The 18,856-nt window shown below is 47.3% G+C and overlaps 1 protein-coding gene across 1 annotated transcript in view; it reads right to left on the minus strand.

Moving 5' to 3' along the window:
• Positions 1 to 18,856, minus strand: part of Cit (citron rho-interacting serine/threonine kinase) — a 162,380-nt gene that overhangs the window by 104,666 nt on the left and 38,858 nt on the right. Inside the window, exons 7-8 of the mRNA XM_051161668.1 lie at positions 14,428 to 14,631; positions 12,803 to 12,956 (exon numbers count right to left, since the gene is read on the minus strand). Of these exons, the coding sequence (XP_051017625.1) occupies positions 12,803 to 12,956; positions 14,428 to 14,631 (358 nt within the window). The remainder of the gene's footprint in view (positions 1 to 12,802; positions 12,957 to 14,427; positions 14,632 to 18,856) is intronic.

Here is an 18,856-nt window from a genome sequence, read left to right on the forward strand (position 1 = left end):
AATAGTAAGTGCGTAGGAGCTGGAGAGATGGCACAGCAGTTAAGAACACACGGTTCTTCCAAAGGACCACAGTTCAGTTTCAAGCACCCACATCTGGTGGCTCACAACTACCAGTAACTCTGGCTTGAGAGGACTTGACGCCCTCTTCTGGCCTCTACAGGCACCTACACTCACAGGTGCACACACCCACACAAATAAATACACTCATACACATAAATAGATAATCATAAAACAAATCAGGCTGGAGAGATGGCTTAGCGGTTAAGAGTGCTGGCTGCTCTTCCAGGGGACCAAGGTTCAGCCCCTAACGCCCACATGGCAGCTCATAAGCCTCTGTGACTCCAGTCCCAGGGGATGCAATGTCTTTTCTCACCTCCAAGGCCACCAGAGAAGCATGTAAGAAAAATACCTACACACATAAAATAAAATGTTTTAAAATTAAATAAATCTTTTAAAATATTAAGTATCTGGTAATTGTTTTACATTTTCCCAAAAGCTTGGGATACACTTGGAGATGCATTCCCCCACATTTGCAACTAAACCAGATTTCTTCTCTATATATTGACTTTTCCTCCCTCCCCCCAGCTAGGTATTCAGCAATCTGTGAGCCACCTACATTAGACTAGAAATACTCAAAAAAGGAACATATCCAGTTACAAAGAGTCATAGGAGCATTTATCTTCAGGTCTGGATGTGGAGTGTTTCTGTCAGGTGATCCCCATTGGGACGCACTTCCCCAGAAGCTGGGGAGGCGCTTCATGGCTTCCATGCCCTCAGATCTGCTCCCACAGACCCCAGCGGTCTTCTCATCCAACATTACCCCTTCAGTCACACATCCACAAGCATGGAGGCCTTCACTCTTCGCTCTCCTCTTTCCCTGCTGAGCCTTTTCACCAGTCTTAGATATAGACCTTAGAAGAAATATAACCAGGGCCTGTGAGGTGGCTCAGCAGGAGAGGGCATTCGCCATGAGAGCTAAAACATCTAAGGGCTGCTCAGGCCCCTTTTGGGAGAGCAAGAGAGCAGACTCTCAATAGTTGTCACAAACACGCACGCACGCGTGCATATGAACAAGACGCGTAACCACAGAGACTCCCACAGCACGCCTGTGCCTATGCTCAATTCTCCCCACGTGTTCCAAGGGATGGCTCTTTGTCTGTCAGGAACCATCGGGCTTGTGACCTGGTGTGTGTGATGTCTCTTTAACCTGAACACTCGCCTATGCCGTCTGGAAGCCTAGCAGGGCTCCGCACGTTCCAGACCTGGCTGGCGGTTTCCTTGGAACATCACACAACGTGACGTGTCCATCTGTCCCCTATGCTTCTTGTGGGTAACCTTATGGCCTTCTGGGTACTTATATACAATTTCTTTTGCTGTGAACATCACCAGGGATGGGCTGTCAACTTGCTATCACAGGACACTTGAGAGCCCCTGACTTCACCTCCTGTGATGTGAAAATTGACCCACGAATGTGGTGGTGTCACGTGAGCCCCGACCTCCAGCGTGTTCTCTTCAGTCTCTCACCTAATGGGTTTGGCAGCCATGGTGATCTGTATCTCTGAGCCATTACTTCCTAAGAGGCTACCAGAAGGCAGCCTTCACACTCCTTCCCTCACCCATACCTTTCAGCACATCAGCAATCTGGTTACCCTAACACACACTCACACAGGAGGACAGGGCGGCCGTGTAGCTCGCTGCATGTAGCATCAGAGTGGTAGCCCTGGGGCCTCGGAGACCTGGAGGAGCGACCAGTACGAACTCGTGTATCGTCACACATTCGGTGTGCTCTGAGACATTGCTGTAGTGAGACTTTGGGATTTTTGGTTTCTTTTTTAAAAACACAAAAATATTATAGGAATATGTTTTTGTTTTAATCCCAGGTGTGGGGAATGGGGCTGCTTCACAGCAGGTGACCATGAGCTGTCTCGTGCGTGGTTCTGCCAGCTGCAGGTAGTTTTTGCAATCGTGAGACATTTGGAATTCTGGGAATTTTTCAGAGGACCTATAAATGCTTGAGCCCTGTGAGGCAGAGCGGGTGGTTGTCGGTCATTCAGGAGGGTTAGTTGTCGTTTGTTTACTCATGCTCAAAGAAGGAAATAAATTAGATTCAAGGAAACCTCCCCCCCTTTCTCTTTCTCTTCTTCTCCCATCTAATGACACGGGGATAAAGAGTGGGAAAAAGAAGAAGCCAAGTAGCAAAGACCAGCTACACATTGCAGTGTTTTTACCATTCCATACTGAGGTGAGGGAGACAACGTCAGAATGTGGGAGTGTTCTAGAGGACGTCATAGTTTCTTTACCAAGCCAATGTCATAACTGTGTGTGTGTGTGTGTGTGTGTGTGTGTGTGTGTGTGTGTGAGATCATGTACATATTAATGTTCAGAAGATCTCGTGTGTCTGTCAGTCTGTCTGTCTGTCTGTCTGTCTGTCTATACCTATGTGTGTACATGCATGTAGCCAGCATACTCCAGGGATCCTCCTGTCTCCACCTCCCCAGCATTGGGGTTACAGGAACACGCTAACTCTGGCTTTTTACATCAGCTGGGGCCTACACCCAGGTCATGCTGCCTACATAGCAAGCACTTTCGCAGCTGAGTGTCTCCCAGACCTCCAAAACTTTTCAAGGTGGGAGTATGGAAGAGACAACGTAAGCCTATCTCCACAGCTGCCTATAACTAAAGATACAAATGACTGTGCGTCCAGACATTAAGAATATTAGTGAATCTCACAGGCATTGTCACCGAGGATGTCAAATGCAGCAACCGCTGTAGAAGAGGCTGGTGTCCGCTTTGAAAGGTAAGCACGTGTACCACACAGTCTGGCCACTCTATCCCCCTTAGTCCAGAAAAATGAGCGCATGTGTCTGCAGATTGGTGCCCATGTGATAAGAGCAATCTTATTTCAAGTGGCCAAAAACTGGAGACAACCCGAACATCCACTGGCAGGAGATGAGATAAGCAATGGACCCCAGCCTACAAATAAAAGGCAGCGAACTATGGATCATGGATTAGCCTGGAGGAACCTCAGTGGGGAGCGAGAGAGGGCTAACAGTGCACGCCGTATGCCTCCTTTACACGAACTCTAGAAAATACAAACTCAGCTACTATGCTTGGAATCAGTTGTTGTTTCTAGGGACAAAGGGGGTGGGGAAGGACGGAGAGTCCAAGGGCACATCAGGTTTTGGGGATGACAGGCATGTTTGTCTTAAGCCTGGTGGTGACTTCACATGTCTGAATACATGTCAGAGTTCAAACCAAAGTACACATGGACTTTGTACATCTGTTGTTCCTCAACAAAGCTATGTCCAACTGCTGCAAGGGAGAGTTTTTACTCTCTGTCCTGTCCTGGCTAGGGAGGAGACTCTGCCCGCTTCTTCCTGCAAGACAAACACACCTAGTCTTGTTCTCACTCACCCCTTCCAGGGGGAAAGAGCTCACTGCATTGCTCAGAACTGAGCAGTCACTGGCCATGTTTTATAGGAGGTGTAGGGCTACGTGCCTTTTCAGACCCCAGATCAGCACTCCTTCCTCTCAATGCCTGCATCCAGAGCTGGCAGGCACTCAGCCAATCGGCCACTCTTGTTCTTGCTCCCAGAGGCCTCTGCGGCAAAGCAACCTGCCTCTGAAGCAATATGCACCATTCTTTTATAGAATGGGCAAATTTATCAGCATCAAAGGTTACTGACCACTCACCTCTGGGGGCCAGGCTTTTGCATATGTCCCTTTGTAAGTCAGGAATGGTTGTCTCAAGTCTCAAACTATGAGAGCTACAGTGGACTATCTACTACCAGGGTGAGTAACACTGGCCATGTACGTGTATTTTCTCTGAAGTTACACAATGGAAACCATTCCCAAACCCTGTCATGGGCCACCTGTGCCTCCTACTCTCTGTCCTTATGCTGTCATCTCCTGTCACTCCCACCAACAGTCCCCTTTAGTTCCATGCAACCTTCACCCTCAGAAAATAAGCATAAATGCAATCAACACACTTCACAGAACTGATTGGAAAGTTGGCTGCTGAACAGTGTCCCAGATGTTTAATATAATTTTGAATAGCTGGCCAAATCGTTTCCGTGCTTGCATGTTTATGAAAGGCTTTCAGCAAGCGAATGCTGAATAGTGGGGACTCCAATTTCTGGGTTCCCTAACAAACCTATTCCCATATCCCAACTTTTCCACGGAAAAGCATTACCTTATCTCATTTAGAACTGGTCCAGTTGAAATCTGGGACTGTCCCACTGGCTTGAGCTGAGAGGCACAACTAAAAGGCAGACACATGGAAGGGCATGCCTTAGAGGGATCCGGCCCATCACGTCACAGAGGGGCCTTCAGTTGGAGAAATTCCCCCAAAGTCAGTGTTTGAAACACCAAGTCTTTCGAGAGCAAACCATTCTAGACATCTACTCATCATGAGGCAGGCCTCTGCTACCATTCGTGTGACACCTACTGGACTCACCACGAGGGAGCCAAGCTCCCAAGCATCCTCCCTCCAGCACACACTGAGTTCCTGAACCAGAAATACCCTAACCCAGGTCGCCACATGCACTATATCTTAATTCTGCAGCTATCTCGAGTGGAAGCTGTCGCCATTATACTATGGAATATACCTTTAATCTCTCTGGATGTGGCCTCCAAACTCATGCTAGAGGAGAAAAGGCCTATAGTCCTAATTCATAAGCATTTAGCTCCTTTTAGCGCATTCCTCCTCCTAATCACTTACCCTCTAAAAACAGAGCAGCCCCAGGAGATGCATAAATATTCTGTGCTTATCCCTGAGAGGCTACAGAGTCCAGCCTGCACCTTTCCCATGTCCTCCCTAGCCACCCGCTCCCAGCTGCTGACACCTAAGGGGCCTCTCAGCTCCTCCTTGCTTCCTCTTACCCCTGCACTGACACTGATGGGGGGATGGGCGTGCTGGCTGGCTGGCTGGGAGCCGCATTCCATGGTAACCTGCATCCTCCTCACAGCTACAACAAAACAAAGCATTGCCAGATATCTGGCCAGGAACTGGGAACTCTGAACCCTAAATTTTTTTAAGGAGGCTCAAACCAAGTGAGTGATCACATCACACAACAAGCTATCCTACAGGTAAAATGCTCGAGTACAGAAATGGAAGGTGAGTGTCAAAACCACAAGGGAATTCTGTTTCGGTCCTTAGAGACAGGTTCATATGAAGCCTTTGCTCCATTCTTCTTGGTGACGCACAGTGAGAACACCTGAAGCATTAAGGAGCAGAACAAGGGCGCCACCTGGAGCACAGGAGGTCAGGGCTTTTATATCACCACAGAGTAGCCCAGAAGGTAAGTCAGAGACCCATAACAGGAGGGGCTGGGAGTGGGGTGGGAGCAATCACTGACTCAATTGTCTACCACTTATGTTCTTAGACCTATTTTATGTGTATGAGTAATTTGCCTGCATGCACATATGTGTGTCACACACATATATGGAGCCAGAAAGAAGGTGCTGAATCTCCTGAAACTGAAGTCAAGCTAGAAACAGGCCACTCTAAGCTTCCGTATGGGCACTGGGAAGCTTAGAGTGCTCCTAACTGCTGAGCCCTCCCTCCAGGCCCTTATATCACTCAAAGCTTCCACCATTCCAGCACTCTAAAAAATAAATAAAAGCTAAAGGGATAAGTTTTGTTATTTAGTGGTATTTTAGATAGTACGGTGGTATACCCTTATAATCCAAGCATTTGGGAGGCCAAGGCAGGCAGATCACAAATTTGAGGGCACCACAGGTTACATAGTAAGACCCTATCATTAAAACACAAAACAACCCTAATGAACAAAATAAAAGTAAGAAGGCTAGAGTCGGAAAGACCTAAACTCACCATCCACCAGTGACAACTACAAGATCTGTGACCTCCTCTCATGCCTTCAGCCCCGAGTGCTGTCTTGTGTGCTGTGGGATTCTTTCTAGAGACTGGCTCTTTGGAGGTCTGGGGAGGAGTGAAGGGGGCAGTAAGATGCGCAGTATGCTTAGCAGAGCCCTGCACACACTAGGTACTTAGCACCCCAATATAATACCTACCTAAGAGGTACCCATGGAAGCACTCAACCCACCCTTCATCAACAGGGAGACAACATTAGAGTGGGTACTAACTGGGAGAGATGAGCAAACTTCCTTTTGCTATCAGATGAAGAAGCGGTTACACCATCTTCTTGAAGGATGTTTTACATCCCTCAAAAGCGTAGCATAAAAATGCAACAATTCTGGGCCAGTGAGAAGCCTTAGCAGGTCAAGGTGCTTGCTGCCAAGTTGGTAACTGGAGTTCAATCCTGAGGACCCACATGGTGAAAGGAGGGAACCCACTCCATAAGTTGCCCTGTGACCTCCACACATACAACCTCCAAGGCATGTGTGTACAGCTACATACACACACACACACACACACACACACACACACACACACACACACACACACCACAAATAAGTAAATGTAATTGTTTTAAATTAAGCCAAAAATTCTGAGCAGTTATATCCACCCATGGGAGTCCTTAACCAAAGAGCAGCCTCCTCTCACCCTGAGCCTGGGCGTCAAGAGGAGAAAGACCCACAAAGACGAGCAAGAAAAGCTACGCCTGACATGTGTGGCATTCTCCTCCTCCATTGCTTTATAAACTCTAATACGCACAGGGATTGCAGAGGGATCCTATTAAGACGCAGCTGCCGACTTAGCACCGAGCCTCTGGCATCTCTAACAAGCTCCCAGGCGATGACAGTGCTGGTGGTCCACGGACCACACTCTTAGTAGAACCATCCTCCTGACCTCTGGCAACAAGCAATAGTAGTCTTGGGGAATTAATTAACATTAGCAGAACGTGGTTCTTCCTCCTGAAAATTCTCAACTGGGAGCAAATTTATCACTTGAGACACCCCCTCAAGAGACCGTGTGTGAGCAATGCCTGCAGACATTTTCTGAGTCTCACAGTTACAGAAGGGGTGTGCTAAATGGCACTGTGGGTAGAGGCCAGGGACACTGAGAGGCACAGTACAGTCACACAGCAGCCCTACACCAAGAATCATCTGGCCGCAAACGTGAGCACTGCCGAAGCTGGGAGACCCTGCTCTAAATAAACAAACAGCCTTCACTACGCACCGAGAGCTACAAATCCTAACTTTAAAGACAAGCCATCAATGCAACGTCTTTCCCAGGTCAGCTCAGAGACACGAAGGATCTCAGGGGCAGATGCTGTAGGTGAAGCCTCCAGGTCAGGGTCTGTGGTCTATGTTTTGTTTAAGGTCAGGCACATGTGGTTCAGTAACGCAGACGGCTCCAAGCTCCATGCAGGCAGAACTGCGTTCAGGTTTGCTCACGAGCTGAAGGGAGCATGCGTCGCAGCACCTTGCACACTACAGACGCTCAGATGCCAGGCTGAGCCTTGCAACTTCTGACGCTATTTCGGCTCCAGGCATTCTCTAACAGGCCCAGAGATAAGGGGGCTCACTGCCACTCACCATCGTCACTGTCACTGCTGTTGTCACAAGGGCAAGCCTAGTACTGCAGAAAGAGCACAGGTTTTGAATCACATGGATTTTGACACAGATCCGCACTCATTCATTCACCATATGATCTTGAGCAAGTTACAGTATTATCCACATCTGTAAGGTAGATCTAAAATCTAAGGGCTTTGAAGCCATCCGTGAGGCATAATGGAGTATCTTGTACTGGGATAAAATAACGTCAGCCTATACCACTAAAGGACTGCACTTTTAAAAAGAAGAAGCTGTGTGGTACTCCTTACTTTATACACAAGGTTTTCAAGACTGTGACTCCTCTTCAGGCAGATGTGCCCACCCATCCTAAAGGTTTACAGTCACATTAGTGGACACTTACAGTCTAACTACAACGACCCAGGGCCACAGAGAGCAGGAAATGTCACATCTTTTTGCAAAGGGAAGCTCTCAATGTGCCATCAGCATGGGCTCGCCACCAAGTCACCATGGCCTCTGCTAACAAATGCCACAGACCTGGAAATTCAGAAGACTCTGTCAAGGACTGCTTCTTGTTGAAAAGACAAGGGACAACCAACACCAAGACAGGAGTGATAACCAACAAGGCTGGTTCTCCAGGACTCTCGTCAGAAATGCTCAAGGAGATAATTGACGGTCACCTCTCGCATTTGCGCCTTTCTCATCCTTGAGACATAGAAGCCTTGGGTGAAAGGTGTAACTGTGCCAATTCCGTTGGGGGAAAACATTTTAAAAGATATGCTCAGGAGAAGTGGCAGACAGCAAAACCTCCCCGCTATGAGGAGCAGAGAAACACCAGGAGACACCTTAGGTGTGGAAGTGGACAGTTCCCACTGGCTCCAGGACTCTAGGAAAATAAAGCCAGGTTAAGACTAGAATCTGAAACATTGGAAGTCCACAACCCAGGGCAACTGTTAGGGTTAAGGGGTCCCTACTGAAAGCTGGAGCACAGCCCTGAAGTAATGACAGTAATAAACAGTTGAAAACACAACCTGGCATGAGGCTGGGAAGGAGACATCAGAGTAATGGGTGCCTGGGCATCCACCATTATGGCATGACTCAGTCCAGCGTCGCTGACTTGCTGGGAGAATAAAAAACCCTGAACTAGGTCAGATCCCTGGGTCATGTGCTAGTGCCATGACAACTCCAAGGGGCAGGACTTAGGAGGGCAAGGATGCCGCCTGGCCTCAGAGCCACAGCAGAGGTGAGTCTTCGCTTTCCTCTCTGCCACCCTCAGTTCTGTCATTCATCAGCTTGCCCGCACCCTTCTTAAACTGCATTTTTGTATCCTGCCAGGACCACCTCTCGAGATAATGCGTTTTCAACGATTATTACCTGCTGTGTTAAGCTGTACTTCCTTTCATTGGTGACAACAAGAAAAAGATGAATTAGGGGTGAAACAGCAAAGAGGCTAATGTTGCTCTCATCAAGGGACAATGTCATGTTGTGGGAATCACATGGCATTGAAGCGGTGGCTGAGAACGTGGGGAGCCTGATGGCCGCAAGGGCTCTGGGACGATGAGAGTCACTCCTCGGTATTTGTGAGAAACACAACTGGACAAAGGCATAATTTATGTTAGAAAACAGCTCAGGGCACTTGGAGTACAGCGATGTTCTGGTTCTGGAGGCCCTGAGCTGATTGAAAACACACAAAGATGGCCTGGAGAGACGGCTCAGCAATTAAGAGCACTGTCGGTTCTTCCAGAGGTCATGAGTTCAATTCCCAGCAAGCACATGGTGGCTCACAACCACCTATGTGATCCAATGTCCTCCTCTGCCTACAGACGTACATGCAGGCAGAGCACTGTATACATAATAATAAATAAATAAACCTTTAAAAAAAAAAAAAGAAAAGACACAAAGAAAAAAGAGAAACACCAGCTAGCAGACGCCACATGAATACGGGGTCTCTCTAATGGTCCGGACCCACCAGGCACTACCAATCCAGAGAGAATGACGATTCCAGCCCCAGCTGCGCTGCCTAAACTGAGACAAGTCACAGTGAAACAAACACCATGCAGTATGGTCCATAACAGATGAGGGACCCGCATTTCAAAACCCGTGAAATCTGTGAAAAGTCTCAAGTTTAAGTAATAATCTTATTTTTTAAATTAGTCTAAGTTTTGACAAATGAGGCACTGTTCTGTTGTTGTTGTGGTTTTGTTTTGTTTTGTTTGTTTCTCAAGGCAGGGTTTCTCTTATAGTCCTGGCTGTCCTGGACTTTAGAGATCCGCCTGCCTCTGTCTCCCTAGTGCTGGGAGTAAAGGCGAGTGCCACCACGAGGCACTGTTCTGTAGAGCTATCCACATTAGGGACAGGGACACTGTGTTAACCCTGTCGCTTTCCTGGAAGTCTGATAGTGCAAAGTGCAAGGCTGAGACAGAAAGTAAAGGAATGCCTGAAGCAAACACACTCTGTGAGTCTTTGGAGCCGCTAACTACACCAGGAGTTGGCAGTCACTAGAAGTCATCAGGGTCTGCATTGTTGTATGCACACGTGTGTGATTACAGTGGTAGTGACCTGTCCGACATGATGCTGAGAACCAAACTCTGGTCCTCTGCAAGAGCAGCAAGCACTCGTAACTAGTGAGCCACCTCCCTGGCCCAGCCCCCACCTTCTGATGAGCACTGCTATCCAGTCCTGTGTGGCCTCCAAGGGCACTGCACTCCTATGTACACACACGTGCCACTCACATATATGCACAGCATTAAAAGTAAAACCCCTGCCTATGGTGAGCACATCACGCTGCTGTTTCTGGTCACCAATTCCTTAAACAAACCAGCGCAAGGACTAGTCATGGCGTTCCCCAATCAGGAGTTACAGGTCATCCAGACATGGCTGACAGTAGGCAGGCAGATGTTTTACCCAGCATATGCAAATGGTGTGTTATTTTATATACAGGTGAACTTGGGCAGCCTCAGATTTGGGTATCGAAGAGGGAGGGGGACTGTCCCTGAAACCAACCCCCTCCCAACAGGGAGGGCAGACTCTCATAGCAAAAACAACATCAAGACCTACCAAAACACAAAATAAAGTTACTCAGATAATTAGCCACCATTCACCAACTTACCTAAGTGGAAGTGTGTTTCGAGGGGTAATTAGCGAGCTCATGCATAAAAACATTAATTGCTTGCTCAAGATGAGATAAAAAGGCCCAACAAGAAAAGTGCTTCAATAGCATCTAAAGGATATTCCATCAAATCTTTCTAACAGAAAGAATGAAAATGTATTACTGATTAAAAGTCTCACCTTTGAAAATTGGGAGGGAATTGTCTGAATACTAGGAAAACAAACCAGTGTGACTACCAGGACGCTATGGTTTAGGACTTAAATGTCTCTTTTAAAAGACCATGTGGTGACAGACTGGTCCTCAGCCTACAGCTCCTGGAAGGTGGTGGCCTAGGGGGTGGGTGAGGTCACTGCACGACCCTAAACGGATATTAAAAGACAGGTCCTTCCCTCTTTTTGCTTCCCAAACACCAGGAGGAGAACAGGCCTCGCACTGTATGCTCCACCACGGTGCACTGTGACAACACAGGCACAAAGCATCACAGCAAAGAGACCACAGGCTGAAACCTCTGGGATCCATTAGCCCTAAGAAACTCTTTCTCACTTTAGGTTGATTTTCCTCAGATATTTATCACAGCCACAGAAGGCTAGCACAGAGAAGAAAATCTGTTGGAAAAGATTTATAAAAATGCAGTGTACTGAAATGCCTCAGCAGGTGCTTAGAGAAACAATCAAAATGACCACTGACACAAAATATCGGCTCCCAGCAGTGATGGGTAAGTGTTGCCTGCCGGACAGAACCAGACTCACTTAGGAAACACCTGCAGGGATTGCCTAGTTTGCGTTAACTAGCATGGTTAAGACCTGCCCACTGTGGGCAGCACCATTCCCCGGGGGGAGCCTGGTCTGTATGAGTGGAGCTGAGTGGAGCAGCAGCCTGCATCCCTCAGTTTCCTGCTCCAGAACATGAAATGACTGGCTGCTTCAAGCACTTGCCACTTGACTTGCTGCCCTGCTGGTGTGCACCCCTTGACTGTGAGCAGAAGCAACCCTTTCTCCTTGAAGTTGCTTCGGTCAGTGTACCTTATCCCAGCAACAGAAAAGGCCAGCACGCCAAACCATTCCTATATTCCAGCTGAAGGCACAGAAGTTATGCAGGCCCTTGTCCTAAATAATGGAGATAGAGTTCTCTGAGTTTAGAATATTAACATCTAGATAAAACGGGATACCTTGAAGTTAGGACCTATGCGTAAGCACAGATCTCACTCATATTCCCCACACACAGCCAGAAGGTAATTTTATATGTTCAATGCAACCCCCCCCATGAGGGTACACATAGAATTTTCCACTTGAGATATCATATTGGTGCTCAAAACTTTCAGATTTTGGAAATTTTGTATTTCAGGATTGTTAGTTTTGGGGGTTGTTTTTTGTTTTGGTTTGTTTGGGTTTTGTTTTTTGTTTTTTGTAGAGTTTGTTTGTTTGTTTGTTTTGTTTTTTTGTTTTTGTTTTTGATTATGGATGTTCAACCTGTAATCACAGCTCTAATTAGAAGCTCAGACTTGACACCTAAAACAGCACTCCCCCTCCCCACCTCCCATCAGCACCAAAAATAAAATAAACACAGCCAACAGAACAACTGGCGCGCTAACCCGTGCTGATCCCTGGGCCAGGTCACGAGGTCACCTTCCATCAACAACAACACACTAAACAAGTTTTAAAGTCTTCAAAACAAAATCACGGATTCGTAAAAATAAAAAAACAAACAAGCATGCTCTTTAGCGTTGCTGATGATAAATCAGATTCCTGTTCTTAACGCATTGATTTTATACTCTTGATTGTACAGTGAGGTGACTGAGTCTCTGAACATATGCAGAACAGATTTCACACGCTTCTGAGCAAAGACAAGCATCGCAGAGGGAAGCAGAGGAACACAGCTGGGCACTTCTCTATGGTCTCAACGCAGGCCTGGCCCTTCGCACAGCCCCAGCTACGCAACTGTTACATCTTTCTCCTATTCGGAGGATGAAATAACCAGGCCTGTGCTTCCCCCTGGTAGAAACTGTGAAACCAAGGGACAAGAGTTGAACTCTGCCATCTGCACCTCTAACTTACTCCTAGAAATTTTCTGACCGCTATGAAGAGAAAGAGCTTGGTAAATGCCCACTTCTGTATAGACAACCATTGATCAAACACAGCTGTGTCATTAGCTCTTTCTATGGCTATAAATAATTAAAGCCTTTATTTATGTCAATTTCAGGCTGCTTAGCAATAGTTCTCAATTCAAACCCGAGCTGAAGGAGCATGCTCTACTTACAGTTACGAATGTTATTCCAGTCAGTTCCAGCAAAGAAAGGGTGGCAGCAAAGACCCTCAAACCTCAGCCTCTCTTTCTGGCCACACAGCAAACTCTGAATCAGATCAAGGAACTCGCTGCTAACTTTGGGGTCATCCGGAAACTTCAAAAACCGCTATTCAAAAAATTAAAAAAAAAAAAAAAAAAGAAATCCATAGCAGTGATTTAGTTTATGTCCTGGAGTGAAGAGGGAATTTCTCAGACATATAAGTTCTTTCCATCCTTTTTCAAATAAAGTTCTGTGCCCTCATAACTTTAGACCAAAGGCATGTTCCTGAAATAAGTGGCCCGCTCACATCAGTGGGCCTAGCTCTTTTGTTGGGGTTCATGGTCCTCCGTGACTTGATAGGTACATCCCTCCCAGCTAAGCTAGCTCTCTCTCCACCCTCCTCCCTCCTCCTCCCCCCACCTCTCTCTCTCTGTTGTCCACCAACAATGAGCTATTTCCAGCTCCCTGCATATCTCTGGTGCTCTCTTGGCTTAGAACTCCCTCCGCCGCCCGGCACCACCCCAGCTCTCCCAGGCTGCTTTCCTGCCTGGCCTGCTCTGTGTGCTCCCTCTACGCCCCACCCTTTCTTGCTTGCTCTTAAGTTTTTTTGAAACAGGGTGTCATCTAGCCCAGTCTGGCCTCAAACTCCATATGTAGCGGAGAAGGATGGTCTTGAACTCCTGCCCCTCATGCCACCATCCACCCCGCTGCTCTGTTTTTGTAAGGACATGCTGTGCTACAGCCTTCGATGAGGGGAGAAGGTGGAGCATCACTGCTCACCTGGCTCCCAGCGGTACCTAGTGTCGTTTTGCTATGCCTGAATTACTAAATGAGCAGATTGAAATGGAAGATGGAAATTAGCTCCAAGAGTTATCTAGAGGGAAATTTTAACTCAAGAGAAGCCTCAGTAACGGTGTTTGTACATTTAAAAAAAAAAAAAGAAAGAAAAAGCATCAGCCATCCCAAGGAAATGAAAATTGGATGAGATACAAAATCTGAGGGAACGAGGCCTCATTTCTCCTTTAAGCTGAAACTGAAAAGCAGGCTCATTGCATCCTTTAGAAACGGGCTTAATGGGGTGCAAGTATACTTATTAGACAGTAGCTTTACTTCTACTTTACACATATTTGTGTGTGCACACATACATATGTGAATTCACTTCTAATGTCTGCTTAGTTCTTCACCAGTGGGAATCAGGAGCTTGGGAGTCACACAGCCTGTGCTGCTTCAGGCGGTCGCACGGCCTCTCTTGTTGGGTATCTTCACCAGCTTGGGAGCTAGGTAGTGCCTACCTCCCAGGGTCGTTTGAAAAGAAAGGAGCTAACAAGCTATCTCATCGACTCTGAGACTCACACGTATGTGCATTTAATAACGGTGAACTCAAGATGCATTTCACAGCCAATAAAAAGATGGAATTAAGATGGCAGACATTTTTCCTCTTTACTGCTACCTAAAAACTGCTAAGGTGCCCTCATGATGACTAACAGCTGTGATCCCAAGGGTCAGTAAAGAGAGAGCTCAGCAGAGCTTTTGGCACAAAACCAAAGCTGTGTTGCTCTACACAGAAATGCTGCTTCAAATTCTCATGACCCTTCACCTGGAAGTTCATGACGTTGTTGAAGGTGCGGGCAGAGGTGCCCTCTGTGAATGGGGTTCTCCCGTAAGCCATCTCGTAAGCAACAACTCCCACAGACCACCAGTCACAGTCCAGGCCGTAGGTGCCCCTTCGATCCTCGTTCATCACGGTCAGCACTTCAGGAGCCATGTAATCTGGGGTCCCAATGGGGAGTTTGGCATCCACCTAGAAACCCATATATAAAATGAACACAGCACATTCTCAATTGCCCTCCAGTAGGTGCCAACAGCTGCATCAGACACCAGCTGGCTTGGCATTGATTACTTACTAGCCACCCAGGCACTTAACCCTCCTATCAAATGCCACACTATCAAGAAATACAACCCAAAGGCAAACAGACAGGGTTCGTCAATGATGTATACTGTTTCATTACACATACAGAATGAAGATGCATTTCCGGGTACACACTACTGATAGGCCACAACTTCTTGGTAGTCTGAAGGACTGAACCCAGGGAGCCTTGTACAAGATGAACAAGCATGCCATCCCCACCCAAGCTACGTTCTTTTACTCAAAAATAAAAAAATAAATGGCAAAATGGGGCCTGAGGAGATGACTCAGTTGGAAAAGTGCCTCCTTTGAGAGCATGAGGACCTCAATTCTAATGTCCAAAACCCCACATAAAAGAACCGAATGTCGGGGTGCGCCTACATCCCAGCACTGGGAAGGCTCATCTGAGGGGAGAGCAGAAGATGAAGGGACTATGTGCTGACCTCTGCCCTCCACATCCATGCACATACATACGCGAGTACAGTCACACACACTACACAGGCAGAGAGAGAGAAGAAAAAAACACAATGACATCGAAGCCTAAACATGGCTCTGTGATGGAAGATCAACCTTTGAGGAGAAGCTGGAGCTACCTGGTGACACAAGAACAGCATCCAGTCAGCCTGCATTTCCTGGCCTTGGGATCCGGTTCCTCCTTCAGTGAGTCCCACCCAGGCTGTGTGTTGAGGTCCACCTGCCTCATTGCCGACTATTGCTCCTGTGGTCCCCTGGCTGTTTGGGAACCAGGTCCCTCCCACCCAGCAGTGCCCAAGCCCTGCCCTTGGCAAAGACAGGCCAGGCCACTGCAGGAAGTCTTTCCATAGAGCCAAGCGTATTCCATCACATGGGTCGTCTGTCTCCTAAGAATTTCTGTTTTAGTGTTTAATGCCTTTGTTTCTTGAAATGATGATGTTGATCAAAGCATTAACCCCTGACCCTCACGGGGGCGTCAGCAAGCTGGCAACTCCTTTCATCTTCAGAACTGCTTTTCAAGTTTTACTAAGCATGAAATGTGAAGGTCTGAGGACGCCTGTCTTTCCTCCTGCCCATCAAAGCAGAGGCCTGACTTCAGATAGAGTTGTCTGCTGCCCTGTCACCACAGCATTTGTGCCCTTCACTTAGGTCAGCAGTTAGATGGTGCAGAAAAACTCGTTACCAAAGGATAAAAAGTGCCCCCAACGGAACCCAAAGGTCCCTTAAGGCTGGACTTCATATCAAGAAAGCAGATGGAGGCCAAGCATGGGGGCATTGGAGTTCTGTTCTAGGCCAGCCAGGGCGGGCATAGCAAGACCTACTGAGGAGGAGAACAAGGAAGAAGACGAGGAAGATGAGGACAAGGAGGAGGAGAGTGATGGCAAGTTTGCTTTGGTTTGATTTCAGAGTTTTGAGAGAAACAGGGAGTTTAGGGCCTGGCACTACAAAGCCTCCTTCCCCAGTGACAGGGTCGGAGGAGGCTCTTTCAACTATGACCTCAAGCCTGTCCATCCTCCTACGCAGGGATTGAGATTATCTGTAAATCCTCCCATTCCCTCACTCTTACACTAAAGTATATATACATGTATATATCTGAATATATAAACATTCCTGCGATCATCCCAGTCCTCTTTTTCACACGTATATACAATCGGGGCATCAATTATTCCAGTGGCTCCTATTCTTTCTCTTATGTATGTACAGACACACATACACATGTGTGCGTACAGTACAGGAATACCGCAGTCATTCCTGTCAATCTCTCATCCCCTCTCTTTCCACCTCAGGCCCACACTCTCACATAGGTCTTCCTGGCCTCTCACACAGAAAACAGCGTGATGCTGGTACGTCTGACACTGGTCTCTGGGCACCAGCATTTCACTACAAGGACCCAGTTGAGAATGCTCAAGAGTTACATCACACGAGAAGCAGGCAGGCCTGTGCTGGAGGCCACGGGGAAGGCGCAGAGGGAAGGCTGAGTCCCACAGAGGCACAGTGTCCTGGAAGCCAACAGTAGCTGGTGCTGGGGAAGGCCCTGCTGTCCACAGCCTGGCCCTTGCTGGTTCCACGCCTAACTGTCTTACAGGAGCGGGAGCCGCACGGTTGTTAGATGAGCATCAATTGCACAGGTTAGGGTCTATTTTACAGCCATATGGGATGTTTCGGGATATTCTGTACTGCTTGACTGCAGCTGACGGGGCACGGCCACTTGTTCACATCCAATGAGATGGACTTGACTGGGTCAAGTTTATCAGGGTAACCCAAGCAAAGGGTGTAAACTGTCAACACCTCATTTCTAAACTAATGATCAAAGAGAGTCAAATAATCCTGCAACTATTCCTACCTCAGGATACAAATGTATGTGCACATTTACATATGATGCTTATTTGTGTCTGCTGACTGTCTAAATTCCATTAGCAATTTATGCTAGAAAGCTATGAAAGCAAAACTACCTGACAGTGTGTTCGATTTCAACCATGGCTTATTAACAATTAACAAAGGCCTGAGTAACTACCAGGTCTCCTTTAGTCGCTGACCACCCCAAGCACCACATGGTCTCAGGCGTGAGCACAGGGACTCCCCAGGTGCTCTTACTCCCCGCTGACTGTAATTCAGCAGCTAATCTGGTGAGCCAGTCAAAGTGCTCTGGGCACTCTACTTGCCCAGGCAGCGACTGTCTGATAGAGCCCTTTAATTCTCACTCTGCACACAGAGAAAACAAAGCCAGTTCAGGAGAGACGGAAGAGCAGGAGACAGAAGTGCCTGCCATATTTTAGAAAGAAAGGGAAAGGGAAAGAGAAAGGGAGGGATGGGAGAGAAGCAGAGTAAATCTGAAAGTTCAGCAGCTTCTTTTAAAAATAAGATGGAGGAGCTGGAGTGATGGGACCATGGTGAAGAACATGCGCTGAAGCCAGGTGGTGGCGGCTGCGGCGGCAGCGGTGGCGGCAGCGGTGGCGGCAGCGGCAGTGCACGCCTTTAATCCCAGCACTCAAGTGGCAGAGGCAGGCAGATCTCTGTGAGTTTGAGGCCAGCCTGGTCTACAAAGAGAGCTCCAAGACAGCCAGGGCTACAGAGAAGCCTATACTGGCATTTTTGAGAATTCTGGAATTTTGGTTTCTTAAAAAGAACACAGAAATATTATAAGAATGTGCTTTCGTTGTAATGCCAGGTATAGGGATGTGAGCTGCTTCAGTTTGTCCATAGCAGCTGACCGTGATTTGCCTCGTGCTCCAGCGGAGGCATGGCTTTACCAGCTGTATATAATTTCTGTGACTGTGTAATTCTTAGAATTCTGGGAAATTTTCAGAGTTCATAAATGCCAGGGCTCCAGAGAGGCCTGGTGGGTGGTTGTTGGTCATTTAGGGAGGTAGGTTGTGATTTGGTCAAAGAAGAAACAAAAGGAAAGAAATTAGATTGAGGGGTCTTTCTCTCTCTCCTTTCCCCTCTCTCCTTGTTTCTCTCATATCCAGTGTTAGGAGGTGAAGAGGGGGGAAGTGTAAAAGGTAGGAAAGAGAAGAACCCACAAAGCTGCAAAGACCAGCTACAGAAACCCTGTCTCAAAAAACCAGAAAAAGAGGAGGAGGAGAAAAGAAAAAACAAACAGAAAACCCATGTGCTGATGATCCTGCAATGGATCCAACTTTGACTTCTAGCACTATGTCAGGAGGCTCACTACCATCTATAATCAATGCTCTCTCCTGCACCCTGGGGGGAAATGCATGCATATATGCATATCACCAAACACATACACATAATTTTTAAATAATCTTTAAAATAAAATATGGGAGGAAACTATTGTCTCTCTCTCTCTCAAATCATTGCTATAAAAGGTTGAGATGTGAAACTATTTCAAGAACTTTCCTTCCGTGTGTGTATGTGTGTGTGTGTGTGTGTGTGTGTGTGCGTGCGCGCGCGTGCTGCGTGCACACACAAACACACCTACAGAAGTAGGTGTAAATTTTCATTTCTCTAATTTCTGGCTTTAGGACTGAGAAAACCTACACCAGCAGAGTGTGGGCCTGAGAGAGGGGGTGGAGGGAGAGAGGAGGGCAGAGCACAGGAGTGATTTCTGTATGTCTATATTATATGCGTGCTTCTGTCTATCAATACACAAGAGAGGCAAGAGGAAAACAGCAGGAATGGAACA

The sequence above is a fragment of the Acomys russatus genome, chromosome 19, assembly GCF_903995435.1.
Source record: "Acomys russatus chromosome 19, mAcoRus1.1, whole genome shotgun sequence".
NCBI lineage: Eukaryota > Metazoa > Chordata > Mammalia > Rodentia > Muridae > Acomys > Acomys russatus.